This window comes from Alexandromys fortis, unplaced genomic scaffold (assembly GCF_014885135.2).
Source record: "Alexandromys fortis isolate MF-2015 unplaced genomic scaffold, M_Fortis_MF-2015_v1.1 scaffold_39, whole genome shotgun sequence".
NCBI classification, from domain to species: Eukaryota; Metazoa; Chordata; class Mammalia; order Rodentia; family Cricetidae; genus Alexandromys; species Alexandromys fortis.
Genome location: NW_026067918.1, coordinates 9,101,800 through 9,117,541, shown reverse-complemented (window position 1 = coordinate 9,117,541; position 15,742 = coordinate 9,101,800). Strand labels below are relative to the sequence as shown.

Here is a 15,742-nt window from a genome sequence, read left to right as displayed (position 1 = left end):
CCCTCATGCCTTTCAAAGGTCTGCTTAGTTCACATTAAGAATATACCTGTCGGGGGCTGGAGGGATGGCTCAGTGGTTAAGAGCACTGCCTGCTCTTCCAAAGGTCCTGAGTTCAATTCCCAGCAACCACATGGTGGCTCACAACCATCTGTAATGAGGTCTGGCGCCCTCTTCTGGCCTACAGGCATATAAGCAGACAGAATATTGTATACTAAATAAATAAATAAATATTTAAAAAAAAAAAAGAATATACCTGTCCAGTGGTGGTGCGCGCCTTTAATCCCAGCACTCGGGAGGCAGAAGCAGGCGGGTCTCTGTGAGTTCAAGCCCAGCCTGGTCTACAAGAGCTAGGTCCAGGACAGGCTCCAAAGCTACCCTGTCTCGAAAAACCAAACCAAACTAAACTAAAACAAAACAAAAGCAAAAAATAGAAAATAAAAAAATATACCTGTTCTTGTTCATTTTTCTACCCCTAAGTAACCTGTTAGCTGAGGGTACTGTGAGAAAGCTTAAAAGAAAGATAAGGGGGGGGGGAGCTGCAAAAAGGTTAGGGACCTTTATTCTAGGAACTAGATGGTTATCAGTTAGGCAGATGTGGGCAGCTGCAGGTTTGATGGACGGGTTGCAGAGCTGAGGGCAGTGCTTCTGAGCAGTACCCCCTTCTGATGGACCCATGAGCATCCAACCATGTGGCGTCTTCTGTGTCTTCCTTGTCTTTCCTGCAGCTCGGCTTTGATCTGGACCGGGAGGTTTACCCTCTGGTGGTGCATGCTGTGGTGGATGAAGGAGATGGTAGGGGACTTCTCTGCTGTGCCTGCTCCCTCTTGTGATACCATCCCAGCAGAAGCTGTGGGTCTCAGTCAGACTGTATACATTATTTATGTATTCAGTGTTCTGTCTGCATGGGTGCCTACAGGCCAGAAGAGGGCACCAGATCTCATTATAGATGGTTGTGAGCCTCATGTGGTTGTTGGAAATTAGACTCAGGGCCTTTGGAAGAACAGCCAGTGCTCTTAACTGCTGAGCCATCTCTCCAGCCTGAGAAGTGGGGTTTTTAATGGTATCTATAATGTGCCTGTTCTGGTAACCCGGCACCGTTGGTCTACCAAACTGTGGGTTGTGGAGAAACAAGAATTTGGGAGAGGGCTAGCAGTGTGTTGTTTGGCCTTTTTCAAACACATGCCTGTTTCTTTCAGAGTATTTTGGCCACTGCCATGTGCTTCTGGGCACCTTTGAGAAGGTAGGTAACTTTAAGATATTTTTTGTTCTTCTTTCTCATGAGGCCCCTCTGCTGAAAGGGTGCCCCATTGGGACTGTGCTCAGGAATTTTTAGCTCTGCCACCCCCACTGCCATGATCTTCAGTGTCCTCTTCATCAAATGAGTGATCTAGCTGGTCACTACTCCACTCTTGCCATATTCCAAGTCTGTTTCTTCTCTCTGTGAATGCCCAGTGATTTAGTTAGGATTTTTATTGCTGTGAAGAGACACAATGACTACAGGCCACCCTTATGAGGAAAAACATTTAATTGGAGTGGCTTGCTTACAGTTCAGACGTTCAGTCCATTATCATCATGGTGGGACATGGCAGTGTGCAGGCAGATGTGGTGCTGGAGGAGTAGCTGAGAGTCCCACATCTTGCAGGCAGCAGGAAGTCAACTGAGACACTGGGCAGTATCCTGAGCATGGGAAACCTCAAAGCCTACACCCACAGTGACTTCCTCCAACAAGACCACACCTCCTAATAGTACCACTCCCTAAGAGATTATGGGTGCCAGTTACATTCAGACTCCCACACCCCAGCGGGTAATAAGAAAGTAGTCCTCTCTGCTGGTTGTAACATTGTGCTTTTATTCCAGCACACGGATGGGACCTTCTGTGTTAAGCCCCTCAAGCAGAAGCAAGTGGTGAGTATTTAAAGGCCAGAAGCTCTTAGAAACGTGTCCTCTTGTTTTCTTTTTTCATTTTTTTTTTTACTTTTAAAACTACATACTCTTGTTTCCTTCCCCTCTTCTTTCCTTCTCTCTTTCTTTCCTACTTTCTCTCACTCAGAGAAGACGATTTTGGGACAGGAGCACTTTTGTCTGTTAGGAACTATGTGGGTGGCCTGAAAGGAACACTGACTTTTAGTGCCTTTATTGTTTTGGAATTGTTGGTGCCTCCCAGGGTACAGTTATCTTGAGAAGTGAAAGAATAAGATTTGTCTCCTGACATTAGGGTGAAGGAGAATTCTTTTTACTTAAAATGTCATGATGAGAAACATTTCAAACAAAAGGATGAAGTATTGGGTCTAATTCAGAGCCAATTAGAGCCCTCAGCATAAATTATCCTAGCGTTTCTTTTCTGAAATGCAGTTTACTGGACATCTGCCCTCTCCAGGAGCCACCAGCAGGATTGCACATGCCTGCTGGGAGGCCGAGCCCTACCGTGTGCCAACAGTTTGTACTTTTGCAACAGTAGGAGCAGATGCCATAGAAGATAGGGGATAAGTGTAGCCGGTGGCATTGGCAAAGAGGGTCGGAGATACAGGTGGTGGCTTATGCCTTTAATTTCAGCATTAGGGGGACAGAGGCTAGAGAATTGCCTGGAGTTCTAGGCCAACCTCAGCTACAGTAAGTTCTAAGCCAACCTGAGCTACAGAGTAAGACACTGTCTCAACAAAAGAAAAAAAGAATGGTTTGAAAAAACTGGGTGATCAAGCTGGGTGTGCTGCCACGTGCCTTTAATTTCAGCACTTGAAAGGCAGAGGCAGGAAGATCTTGTGAGTCTGAGGCTAGCCTGGTCTACATAGAGAGCTCCAGAATAGCTGAGACCACAGAGAGACCTTCAGAAAACAAGTGGGGAATAGCATGGTGGAGGGAGGGTAGCAGAGAAAGGTGGGGGGCAAGCTTGCCTTTGTTATCAACAAACAAAGGAAGGCCCCCTACAGAAGGATGGTAGATATCCAAAATCCCAAAGTACTCACTTTTTTTAGTTAAGTACTTGCCCCTCTTAATGAAATTGATAATAATTAATAACTCATTAGTATGAATTAGTTGATTTGTGCCTTTCAACACAATTGCTATGCTAAAACGAGTTTTAAGAGAAGCAGAAAAAGCCACAGGTCCCAAGTGCAGGTTCTACCTGCATAGGCCCAGCCCTGGTGAGTTGCCTCAGCCCTGGCAATTTAAAAGGCTACGGTTTCTACAGTAAAATGTTTTATATATTTTCCTGTTTGATGTAGGAGGTCCTTCTATATATGTGTTGCTTTTATTGGTTAATGAATAAAGAAGCTCCATTGGCCAATGATAGGGTAGAATAGAGTTAGTTAGGCTGGGAAAACTAAACTGAATACTGGGAGAAAGAAGGTGGAGCCAGGAGAAGCCATGTAGCCCCACCAGAGACAGACGCTGGAACTTTACCTGGTAAGCCACAGCCACGTGGCTATACACAGATTAATGGAGATGTGTTAATTTAACATAAGGGTTAGCCAGAAATACGCTTAAGCTATTGGCCAAACAGTATTGCAAGTAATATGGTTTCTGTGTGGTTATTTCGGGGCTGAGCAGCTGGGAACAAACAAGCAGCATCTTACAACAAATTGGCGCCCAAATGAACAAGTGGCCTCCTACTACACCTGTTTCTAGGTTTGTCTTAGCAACAGACTGTCAATATCGAGAGTTGGGTAGGAGATCAGAACTAGGCTAGGTCTGTAGGAGCAGAGGTGAGATAGAATATAGGAGTAGAATTCTAAAGAGAAGGGCAAAGCCACCTTTGGCACTAGTAAGGCCTAGTCTCATAGAGTAGGATTAGGCACAGATAATTAAGGTTTTAAAATGGCTCAGTAGGTAAAGGTTCTTGCCATAGAAGTCTAGTGACCGGAGTTTGATTTCTGAACCTATGGTGGAAAGGAGAGAGCCAATTCCTAAAAGCTTTCCACTGAACCTCTACATTATTCTCTGTGGCATGCCCGGACCCATACTCACATACATAAAATAATAATAATAAAATATAAAGATTGGAAGAGAAGTGGGAGGGCTGGGCTGGAGAGCTAGCCCAGTTAAAATCACTTTCTGCTCTCCAAGGGCCTACTTCAGTTCCCAGCACCCACATCAGGTGAATCACAACTGCCTGTAACTGCAGCTCCAGGGAATCACATCCTGTCTTTGGGCCTCCATTAACACACCTGCACATAGATGGTACACATGTGTGCACTCAAGTACACATACAAACACACAAAAATAATCTTTTATTATAAAATAGTAAAAGAGATGAGTGTGGTTTTATGGGTATCCATTTTTAGTGTCTCTTCCCAGGTCAGAAGTCCTGCATCTCCCTGTCAAGACAGGGTTTCTCTGTGTAGCAGTCCTGGTTGTCCTGGAACTCACTCTGTACACCAGGCTGGCATCGAACTCACAGAGATCTGCCTGCCTCTACCTTCCGAGTGCTGGGATTAAAGGCGTGTGCCACCACCACCACCTGGCTCTTTATCTTTTCTTATTGAGGTGGAGTCTGACCTGATACTGCTGTGTAGTCCAGGCTGGCCTCAAATTCATGACAGGTCCTTCTGTTTTAGCTTCTCAAGTGTAAGGACTACAGGCATGTACCACCACATCTGTTTGTGTCTTCCCTTTCTCCCCTTCCTCATTTTCCTTGCCCATTATTTTCCCTTCCTTTTTGTTTAGTTTGATGTACCCCTGACTGGCCTCAAACTAGGCATGGAGCTGAGGGTGACACTGAGCTTCTGATCCTCTGACCACTGTCTCTCCATTGCTGGGATTACAGGCACACACTACCACACCCAGTTTATGTGTTGTTAGGACGCTGTGCATTCTAGGCAAATGCTCCACCAGCTGAGCCACATTTCGGCCATCTATACAACTATTAGAGCTGGAATTTTCTTACACAACGAACGCTTTCACTCTGACATACACCCTTCCATCCCCTTTTGAGTCTATGCCGTTTGTAACTATCTGGAGTAGTGAGCTGCACTACACATGATAGTTTGTAAAATGTTACATTCCTCCCAAATGCAAACGTAAGTAAATGAAAATGTCCCTTCTCTATGTAGACCCTTGAGTTTTTCCATGGTGGCTCATGGGGAAAGGCGGGGCTTCTACTCTTGTCTCACAGTAGTGAGCTGTTCTTGGACTTCACTGTTTGCTATTCAGGTAGATGGGGTCAGCTACCTCCTCCAGGAGATCTACGGGATTGAAAACAAGTATAACACACAAGATTCTAAGGTGAGTTTTGTTAAAAATTCGGGATTTGTTCTTCCTTGGAGGCAAAGTGAAAATCTGTGCTCTGCTGAGGTTTAGTGTGCCAGCCAGGTCCTAGGAGATTCTCATTTTAGATGATCAGTTATGCCACTTTAGAAATGAGCAAAATAGGCTGCTTTGGACCTGCCTTTCTGCTCTGGAGCTCATCTGAGCTCTGCTTCTCAGGAGGGTCTCGCATTTTCCCTTCACCTTCATCTCTGTGTCCTTCTAGGTCCCTTCTGTTCAGACCTTCAGAGGAAGAATGAGCTCAGGGAGTTAGTCCAGTCTCTCAACTTCAGGCAAGCAGTTCCTAGAGGCAGGGGGAGCCAAGTATCAAAAGCCCTGCCCGGGGCTGGAGAGAGGGCTCAGCAGTTAAGAGAACTGGCTCCTCTTCAGTTGACCAGGTTCAGTTCCCAGCACCCTGTGGCAGTTCACAACTGTCTGTAACTCTAGCCCCAGGGGGTCTGGTGCCCTTTTCTGGCATCTGCAAGTGCAAGGCATGCAAAAGGCAAAGCACATATATACACTTAACATAAAATAAAAACTAATTTAAAAAATCACTACATAAACTAAAGTTCAGTGTCATTGTAGATCCTGTTCTGAGTATGTGTCTGCTCTTCAGTCGAGCTTCCTTGTAAGTCAGCTGGCAGTGGAAGGCTCTGTGTCACTGGCTGGGTTTCTCTTTCTGGCCAGGTGGCCGAGGACGAAGTGAGCGATAACAGTGCGGAGTGCGTGGTGTGTCTCTCGGATGTCCGAGACACTTTGATCCTGCCCTGCCGTCACCTCTGCCTCTGTAACACCTGCGCAGACACCCTGCGCTACCAGGCCAACAACTGCCCCATCTGCCGGCTGCGTGAGTCCTGGAGGAGCCTGACAGTGAGGGCTGGAAAGGGGGACACGAAACATCAGAGCACTTGCTGGGTGTAGCAGATGGCGGACACTGAAGGGAGCATAGTTTCTGTCTGGGCTCTGCTCATTCTTAATCCTGAAACAGGATGTCCTGATGTTTTCTTTCCTCTTCACAGCCTTCCGGGCACTGCTTCAGATCCGAGCTATGAGGAAAAAATTGGGCCCTTTGTCTCCAACCAGCTTTAACCCTATCATCTCATCCCAGACATCAGACTCTGAAGAGCATTCAGTAAGCTGGGCTTGGTCTCATGGCCTCTCAGAAACAGATACTCCCTCTTGTGTCCCTGATATTTTTCCTGTGGGTTTTGTTTTTGAGACAGGGTTTGGCCCTGTGACCGTGGCTGGTGTGGAACCTGCTATGTAGGGCTTCAGAAGGTTTCAAGCTCCCAGTGCTCTTCCTGCTTCTCCCTCCCAAGCATGGGGGTTACAGGTGGAGCTAGCAGACATCCGAAAATTAAACTTGAGCGTGCTGGAGGAATTTTTTTTTAGACTGGCTGGGATCATGTTGTAGGAAAACATACTAATATACTAACTCTGGGGCTGGAGAGATGACTCTACAGTTAAGAGCACTGGCTGCTCTTGCAGAGGACCTGGGTTCAATTCCCAGCACCCACATGACAGCTCACGACCGTCTGTAATTCCAGTTCTAGGGGACCTGACACCCTTTTCTGATCCCCAAAGATACCAAGCATACACATGGTACACAGACACGCAGGCAAACACTCATACACATAAAATAAAAATAAATAAATCTTAGACAACTTTCTACTGCTGCAGCTGACACTGAATTCTGGTTCCTGAAAGTTCCTTTTCTCCCTCAGGAGCTTGGAGTCCTAGAGCCATCTGTGGAGTTCACTACAGCGGGAACCAACTCTGGGACTCCCCCAAGCAGAAACAGGAACGAGTGTTTTGGATTTGAATCAGATTTACTATTCTTACTTGAATGCTTAAAGAAAGTGGCTGCCTTTCTTCATCCCTTTTTCTGGCATCAGAGCTTGCAAGCCAAGCGGATGATTGGCCTTAGTGTCATGGTGTAAAGAGACTGTCAGAGTAAACCCGGAAGCTGTGAGGGTTTAAAACAGTCGAGAATGGGTAGGAGTGTGGCTCAGGGATAGAGCCCGTGAGTCTAGCATATGCAAGGCCTTGGGAGGTCACTAGCACTATACAAGCCCCACCCTAGAAACAACTACTTGTATTGCCTTGCCTTGACTAACCCAGGGGTAGAAGAAATTATAGGGAAAATTGGTTAGTTAATTATAAGGGAGGAAATAATTTTAGCATTTCAAGTTACATTTATTTATATATTTATTTAATGTGTGTGTGAGAGATGGAGAAAGAGAGAGGAAGGGGAGAGAGAGGAATAAGTATATGGTGGGGGAAAACTTGTGGGAATTGATTCTCTCCTTCTATCCTGTGGGTCTCCGAGACCAAATTCAAGTCATCAGGCTTAGTGACAATCACCTTTACTTGCTGAAACATTTCTGTAGCCCCATTTTATCAATTTAATCCTTATGAAATAGATTCTAGATGGAATAATTAATTAACTATTAAAACTAAATCAGCAGGCACATCAGTACCTGATTCTAATCCTAGCACTCAGGAGGCGGAGGCAAGTAGAACTCTGTGAGTTCAAGGCCAGCCTGGTCTACATTATCAGTTCCTGGACAGCCAGAGCTACACAAAGAGACCTTGTCTCAAAAAACCAAAAACCCAACAAACAAGCTGAGTAAAGCATTGCAAACCCAGAATAAAGCGTACGTACATGGTTATTCAGTTGAATATGGATTACACAATACTCAAGCAATAAACATCACAAAAGAGTGGGGTGTTAGGGGGAAGGGGGAAGGAGGTCCAGTTGGGAAAGTATTTGCTGCACAAGCTTGAGGACCTGAGTTTGGATTTTTCTCATCCACATAAAGTCAGCTGCAACAGTGAATGCCTGTAATCCAGAGAAGAGGCAGACAGGTGGGGCCGCTGGAACTGGGTAGCTAGTCATCCTGGACACCTGACATCCACCTCTGGCCTCCATGTGTCCTCGTGCACATAGGAGTGCACACACACACCAGACCGCAGGGGGGACATGTAGATTTAGCCACAAAAAGTTTAGCTGAGAGGCTGAGAAGGAGAATGGGAAGTTCAAAGCCACCCTAGACTACATGGTTTGTAAGTGCTGGGGCAGCCAGGGCCACACAGCTAGGTCCCATCTCACAAACAACACACAGAACTGCCACCAACAAAACTTAAACCTGGGGTGGGAGCACACGCCTGCAACCCCAGCACTCAGGACTGAAATCCAAGGATTAAGAACCAAAGACAAACAGGTTAATTACATTGCGAATTCCAGGCAACCCTGGGCTACATGGCTACTCAACTACTGCTACCCAAATTCTTTTAAATAAATGAAATTTTAAGATTAAAAACTAAGTTAATTTTATTACACTTGCCTAGAATATGTAAAGCCCTGGGTTCATCTCTACCACTGCAGGAAAATGAAAATTCCGAGGCTAAAGAGATGGATCAGCTGTTAAGAGCAGGTACTCTCTTGCAGAGGATTCACTCCAGGTGATCACAAGCTCCAGGGGGATCCAGTGCCATCTTCTGGCCTCTTCAGTCACCTGCCGTCACAGGCACATACCCAGACCCAGCACACAGAAACAGAAGTACTGGAGAGATGGCTCAGCTGTTAAGAGCACTTCCTGCAGTTCCTTTAGTCCCAGCACCGGAGAGGCAGAGGCAGGTGGATGTCTTGAGTTCAAGGCCAGCCTGGTCTACAGAGCAAGCTCCAGGACAGCCAGGGCTACTCAGAGAAGCCCTGTTTCACAAAACCAAGCAACCAACCAAAACAAAAACAACAACAAAGAGCACTTGCTGTTCTCACAGAGGACTTGGGTTTGGTTCCCAGTAACCTCATGGCAGCCTACAGCTGTCTATAACTCCAGATCTAGGGAATCCAATACCCTCTTCTGGCCTCTGTGGGCACTATACCTATGTAGTAGACAGACATATATTCAGGGAAATACTCATACACATCAACAATATTTTTTTTATTTCAAGAAAGAAAAGTTTAAAACTTGAGATTCTAAAAAGTAACCAAAGTTTAAAAGCAAACAAAATTTTTAAAGAAAAGGGAACTTTAACAGCACATGTATCAGAAGAAAGTTAATGTCTTTGCTGTAGCCCAGAAGAACAAAGCAGCAGGTAACTGAAGGCAGTACGTCCCTACATAAGACACAAAGTTCTCATACCAGGAGGTGTGGCCAGTTAAAGAGTGATCACTTTTAGAGTGCTCACCTAGGGCCATGGTGAGGAGAGCAAGGGCTAAGGATGCAGCTCAGTCTAGCTTTAGTACTGCATGCAGCCTTGACTTTAGTCTTCGGTGCCACAGGAGAGCAAAAAGGGGCCAGGCGGTCTTGGCGCACGCCTTTAATCACAGTCCTCAAGAGGCAGAGGCAGAGGCAGGTGGATCTCTGTGAGTTCGAGGCCAGCCTGATCTACAGAGTGAGTTCCAGGACAGCCAGGGTTGTTATGCAAAGAGACTCTGTCTCAAAAAACCACACACACACTCACAAAGACCAAAACGGTTCCACCACATTAAAAAATCATTATCATGCGAATTAAAATGAGATACCATTTTTCATCTTCCAAATTACAAAAAAATTGAAAGACACTCCATTTCAGGATCCCCCTCCCAAAAAGCCCATCCCAAAACAAATTGAATATTCTATATTGCTTGTAAGGAGGGTAACTAGGAAAACCCTTGAGAAAACAAACTGGCTTTTTATTTATAAAGAGCTGAGAAACATTTGTGGGGCTAAGAGATGACTCAGTGGATGATAATGCTTGCTGTGAAGGCAGGAGGACTCAAATGCAAACCTCCAGCACCCACATTTCCTGTGCATAGCTGTAACTCCAGTATAGTGGGGCAGAGACAGCTGGATTCTGTCCAAACGGTGAGCTGCAGGGTTAGCAAGACTGCCTCAAAATATAAGTTGGAAAGAGACAAAGAAAGATATCTGGCATCCTCCAGCCTCTGCATGTGGATTCAGGGCACACACCCACACACGTGTGTGCACACACTGTACATAGAGAAAAAAAATGGTTGGGCTCTTCAAAAAATGAGAAACATTTATACATGGTGGCCTAAAGTTGTGACTTAATACTGAGAAAGTGGCCTGAGAGAAGGGGTTTGTTGACTGGGGACACTGAGGATGGAACCCAAGGCCTCCTGTGCTAGGCGAGCATCCTATCATGAGCCACCCCTCAGCCTGAAAACGACCTATAGACAAGGATGTCCACTGGAACACTGTTAGAGCAGGTCATACTGCACCCAGCACTGGGAGATGGAGGTAGGACATAGTGAGTTTGGGGTTACACTGGACTTCGTGAAAGCCTGTCTTAAGAAAAAGGAACTGGGCTGTGGTGGTGCACACCTTTAATCCCAGCAGAGGCATGCAAATCTCTGAGCTTCAAGCCAGCCTGGACTACAGAGCAAGTTCTGGGACAGGCAGGGCTACACACAGAAACCCTATCTTGAAAAGCCAAAACAGAAAGAAAAAGGAAATATTTCTGTTAAATTAAATAAACAAGATTCAAAATTGTTATTTTTAAATTTTATTTATGTTTGTGTGTCTGCCTGTGTGAGAATATGCAAATGTTGGGCACGTACCCTGGAGGTCAGAAGGCAGCATTAGGCCCCTGGAGCTGGAGTTGCAGGTGATTGTGAGCTACTGATGTGGGTGCTGGGATCTGAGCTCAGGTCCTCTGCGAGAGCTGCAAGTGCCCCTTACTACTGAGCCATCTCTCCAGCCCCTAGGATTGTCATTTATAGAGTAGTCATAAATCATAAACAATAGAAATAAAATAATTAGAAAATTACTAGATTGTCATCAAAAGTTACTTTGGGTGATTACTTATTGGTAATTTTTTTACCTATGATGTATTTTGCAGATTTCCTATAGTGAGCATTTATTTCTATTTTCGGAAAAATGGACTTCATGAAGGGTCATTTAGGACCTGTGGCTGGCTCTTCAACACTTTGCCTTCCTCGTGTTTAACCAAAGCCTTTCTTACCAGAACTGAAGCCTAAAAACAAAACCCATCTTTAATGTCCAGTAGGAAGCATGATCATGGCCTAATATAAAAAAATACCTAATTTTTGGCCTGTCTCGATTCTTGTAGTCCTCAGAGAATATCCCACCAGGCTACGAAGTGGTGTCTCTCCTGGAGGCCCTCAATGGACCCCTCACCCCATCCCCAGCAGTTCCTCCTCTGCATGTTCTCGGAGATGGCCACCTCTCAGGAATGCTACCATCTTATGGCAGTGATGGCCACCTGCCCCCCGTCAGGACGCTGTCCCCCCTTGACCGCCTGTCTGATTGCAGCAACCAAGGACTCAAACTCAAAAAGAATCTATCCAAGTAAGTAGTTAGTGCCCAGCAGTGTCCCGCCTTCCTTCCTCAGTGTTATGGTAGTCACACCTAGGTCACACTCTCCCAGTCCCCAGGGCTGCTCACTCACAGAAGACCTGAGAGGCATGCTTGCAGTGGTGAGGGGGATAGAAATAATATGTCTGTGGGTACTTAGGGCCGAGTGTTCTTTGGCAGGGTATGGTTGGGGTGAGGAAAGTCATGTATAGGAGGACACTGAGTAGTATAGACAGAATTCCTTGGGGCCCTGGCTTAATCTGAAGTCAAAGGAACCAAATGGCCCTATATTCTGAACATTTAAATCCATAGGACAGCCGGGTGATGGTGGCGCACGCCTTTAATCCCAGCACTCGGGAGGCAGAGGCAGGCGGATCTCTGTGAGTTCGAGACCAGCCTGGTCTACAGAGCTAGTTCCAGGACAGGCTCCAAAGCCACAGAGAAACCCTGTCTCGAAAAAAAACAAAAATAAAAAAATAAAAATAAATCCATAGGACACACCATAACACAGCTTCTATGGCAAAGGAGGCTGTCTCACAGATAAAGGTATTGAGATGGGGGAGGAGGCTGCTAGTGTTTTTCTCAACGTCAAGGAGCTAGAGGCAGAGGAGTCGCTGTCCTGCCCCTGAGAGCGGGCCTGGTTCCTCCAGTCCTCCCCTGTGTGCCCTGAGCAAGATCGGGCCAGCTCCGATCTCCTGTGTGGACAGTGCATTCAACTGCTCTTCCTCTGGACTTTACAGATCCGTTTCCCAGAATTCTTCTGTGCTACATGAAGAGGAAGATGAGCACTCTTGCAGTGAGTCGGAGACTCAGCTGTCTCAGAGACTGTCAGCCCAGCATCCTGAAGAGGTAGCTGCCTTTCTCCCTCCCTGCGTTACTTGCACCAGGCATCTGTCTGCATGACTCCTTGGTTCCCCTGCTTTTATCTGCTCGCTAGGCCTTTCGGCAATGTACAAGGTGGTAGCTGCAGAGGTTTCCTGAGATTTATGAGTTCCCCAGTGTCTGCAGCCTGGCTCCCCCTGGCCCTTGTGGCACTGACATGCTTGAAAGTGGGGTGATGGTGGGCTAGATGGCTGTGTGGGTCAGCATGCCAGACAGGGAAGGGAACCGTGAAGTTAGGACTGGGGTGGTCAGTTTCAGCATTGGTCCAGGAGCCGGGACCCACAGCGAGAGGGCTGCTGGGAGATGTGCAGGGCCAGCAGGGGACAGATGCCTGCAGCTCTCCTCCATGCACGTCCCTCACACAGACCTTAGCAGTGTCCAGGGCAGCATACTGGGTACCAAAGGCGCTCCAGATGGGAGGTGTTCCATCCTCGGGAGTTTATGTCTAGTTGGGACGGCATCTGTACACAACTACCAGCACTGTGTGTGGTTCATTGCCGCTGTCCTGTCCTTCCTGAGTGACTACCTGGCAGGTGGTTGAGATAGTTCACTCTGTTGCTGGAGATGACCTTGAATTCCCGATCCTCCTACCTCACCTCCCAGGCTGCCTGTAGTTCTAGCACTGGAGGCTAAATCAAGGGGTCACAAGTGTGAGACCAGCCTGGGCTATCTATCAGGTTCAATGCCAACCGGCTACTGAGGCTATCTCAAGAGAGAGGGGGCAGACAGAGTACTATCATGCAGCGTGATGTGCAGTTTCCTTTAGTGGAGGACATCGGGAAAACTGTCATGGAGGGAGAGCATTTGCTGGGTCTTGGAAGTCCGTAGGCATAGGGAGAGAAACATTCAGAGGGAGCTTGGAGCAGGACCAGGGATAGTGAGAGCTCTGCCTTGCAAAGCCCCCTGATAGTCACATGTGGGAGGCCAGGAGAAGCCTCAGCAGTGTAGGCCTGACCTGCCGTGACGGCAAGGCTGTGTTCAGGGGCTGGCGGGTGGAAAGCAGAGGTCCAGTTTGTTTCAGATCCACTGAGCAGGGGCTCCCAACCTATGTGTGGAGGGGTCCTGAAGGCAGTGAGGACCCTGTTGGTTTCATGTTCGTTTCTTTCTAAAGGAAAGCTGTTCGTAATCCCGGGATGTCCCCCAGGGACAGCTGCCGAGTAGCCTGTGTCACTGGAGCTGCTGCCTTTGTGTGCCCCACCAGATGCTGGGCCTCAGGCAGGACCTGGGACAAAGTCACTCCAGGCCCTGGCTGACAGAGTGCTGACAGAAGCCAGCACCGCCTCTCCTGTCACTCATGCCCACAAGAGAGCACCTTGTCCTTCCTGGTGTCTGTTTCCCGTGTCCCTACCCAGCTCTGCTCTTACCCTTCTGCCCATATGCTAGGCTTTTGCTGGTTTCATGTCCCATTGTGTCCTTCACCCCCAGGGACGTGATGTGACTCCGGAGAGTGAGAACCTTACCCTGTCATCATCAGGGGCTATCGACCAGTCGTCTTGCACAGGGACTCCGCTCTCCTCTACCATCTCCTCCCCAGAAGGTACCTGAGGGATCAGGGAGAGGCTGAATGTACCTCGCTCCACTGGTCCCCAGCTCCACTGTGACTTCCTTTGGGGATGGGAACAGCAGAGCTGGTGACTAAATAGGTCCCATACTGGGGAGGGGGCTCTCATTCACCTTCCTGCATGAGGTTCCCTCTACACTGTAGCAGCTGCAACACCGCCTTAGTCCCAGGGTTTCAAAACAGAATTTTGGAAACCTTCAGCCTAAACCTTTTTCTGGAGAGGGCAGCATGGGGTTTTTGTCCACCACTCTTTGTGGCCCTAGTAAAGGACGTGCACATGTTCCTTAATAGTCATGGTCCTGTCCCCTCCCCTAACCTCTTTCTCCACAGACCCTGCTAGCAGCAGCCTGGCCCAGTCAGTCATGTCCATGGCCTCCTCCCAAATCAGCACTGATACCGTGTCCTCCATGTCTGGCTCCTACATCGCCCCTGGCACAGAAGAAGAGGGAGAGGCTCTGCCCTCCCCCCTGGCTGCCAGCAGGGCTCCCTCAGAAGGAGAGGTAAGGGAAGTGCACTTGATCTGCCTCGCTCTCTGCTTCACACATGGGTTCTAGGCAGCTTCATAGATGTCCAGGTACTTGCAGGGGTGCTGCAGGGAGCAAGGCACTCCCTTAGACTGGCTTCTATATGCTACAGACCTTGTGCTCAGGAAAGCTTCAGCTTGGGTTTGTTGTCATAAGAGCTTAACTGGAGAGCCTATGATGACCGTACCCTTGGGGTTTGTTGCTCTTTTACAGGGGACACCAGCAGAGTCCCCAGACAGCAATTTTGCTGACCTTCCAGCTGGAGAACAGGATGCAGAGGTAACGTAGTTGACAGAGAGCAGCATCCTTTCCCACAGCCGTTTTCTCTAACTGTTGGTGTTAGCTGGGAATGGCTGTGTAGAGGAATACTGGAGAAGCCTTCCTGGATGGCATGGGTAGATCATTTAGAAGGGGGTGTGGGTAGGGACCTGGGCACTGTCCTGCTTGCAGGAGACACTGGTTCTAGTGTGATATCCAGGGAGTGAGTTCAGAGACCCTTCTCATGCCTGCTGTCATGCAGTTAGTCTGTGTGCTGGGACCACTGGGTCTCAGGTGCTCCCCACAGGACACACTCCACACCCCACTCAGGAGCCCTGTGCAGAGCTGTGGGTGTAGATGCCCCAAGTGTGCTGTGTAGCCCAGGGCCCACTGTTGTTGACAGGGATCCTTTCAGGGCATCTGGGCAGTAACTGGCCCCTAAAGAGTTTCTGAAAGCATTATGTCCTCATGATTTGTTCTTATATTTTGTCTCTTTTGCTGGTTTGAGACAGGGCTTAACTATGTACACTCATTAGGAATTTAGGCTGGCCTGGAATTTGCTATGGTAGGGCCAAGCTGGCCTTACAGGTCACACTTCAGGTGGCCTTCCTGCTTCCGTCTTCCAAGTTCTGGGATTACAGGCATGTGCCCATACCTCACTTTGATTTGCCCTTTCATTTGACTCTTGTTTCTGCTTTAGTGTCAGGTAGGCTGTAATAAGGACATTCCTGACAGCCCTTTCTAAGACTGACCGAGCACCCCCTGGCCATGGTGGGAAGAATGTGCGTGGATGCAGACCGTGGAAATTACTTCCGCAGGGATGGCTTGTCTTCACTTGGCTCCTCTGACTTCCTGGTAGACTCATGGGGCTTTCCTTCTGTCCTAGGGAAATGATATCATAGAGGAAGAGGATAGATCGCCCGTGCAAGAAGATGGTAAAAGACCCGGTG

The 15,742-nt window shown here is 47.7% G+C and overlaps 1 protein-coding gene across 6 annotated transcripts in view; it reads left to right on the top strand.

Moving 5' to 3' along the window:
- Rnf157 (ring finger protein 157) overlaps positions 1-15,742 on the top strand; it is a 71,131-nt gene that overhangs the window by 45,877 nt on the left and 9,512 nt on the right. For 3 of the 6 annotated variants that reach the window (XM_050140042.1, XM_050140047.1, XM_050140044.1), the window contains exons 6-17: positions 726-792; positions 1,197-1,240; positions 1,858-1,905; positions 5,149-5,220; positions 5,929-6,088; positions 6,261-6,373; positions 11,323-11,561; positions 12,308-12,416; positions 13,875-13,986; positions 14,341-14,510; positions 14,748-14,813; positions 15,679-15,739. In XM_050140042.1, coding sequence (XP_049995999.1) covers positions 726-792; positions 1,197-1,240; positions 1,858-1,905; positions 5,149-5,220; positions 5,929-6,088; positions 6,261-6,373; positions 11,323-11,561; positions 12,308-12,416; positions 13,875-13,986; positions 14,341-14,510; positions 14,748-14,813; positions 15,679-15,739 — 1,261 coding nt within the window. The remainder of the gene's footprint in view (positions 1-725; positions 793-1,196; positions 1,241-1,857; positions 1,906-5,148; positions 5,221-5,928; positions 6,089-6,260; positions 6,374-11,322; positions 11,562-12,307; positions 12,417-13,874; positions 13,987-14,340; positions 14,511-14,747; positions 14,814-15,678; positions 15,740-15,742) is intronic. The other 3 variants (XM_050140043.1, XM_050140045.1, XM_050140048.1) reach the window with 1 other exon arrangement.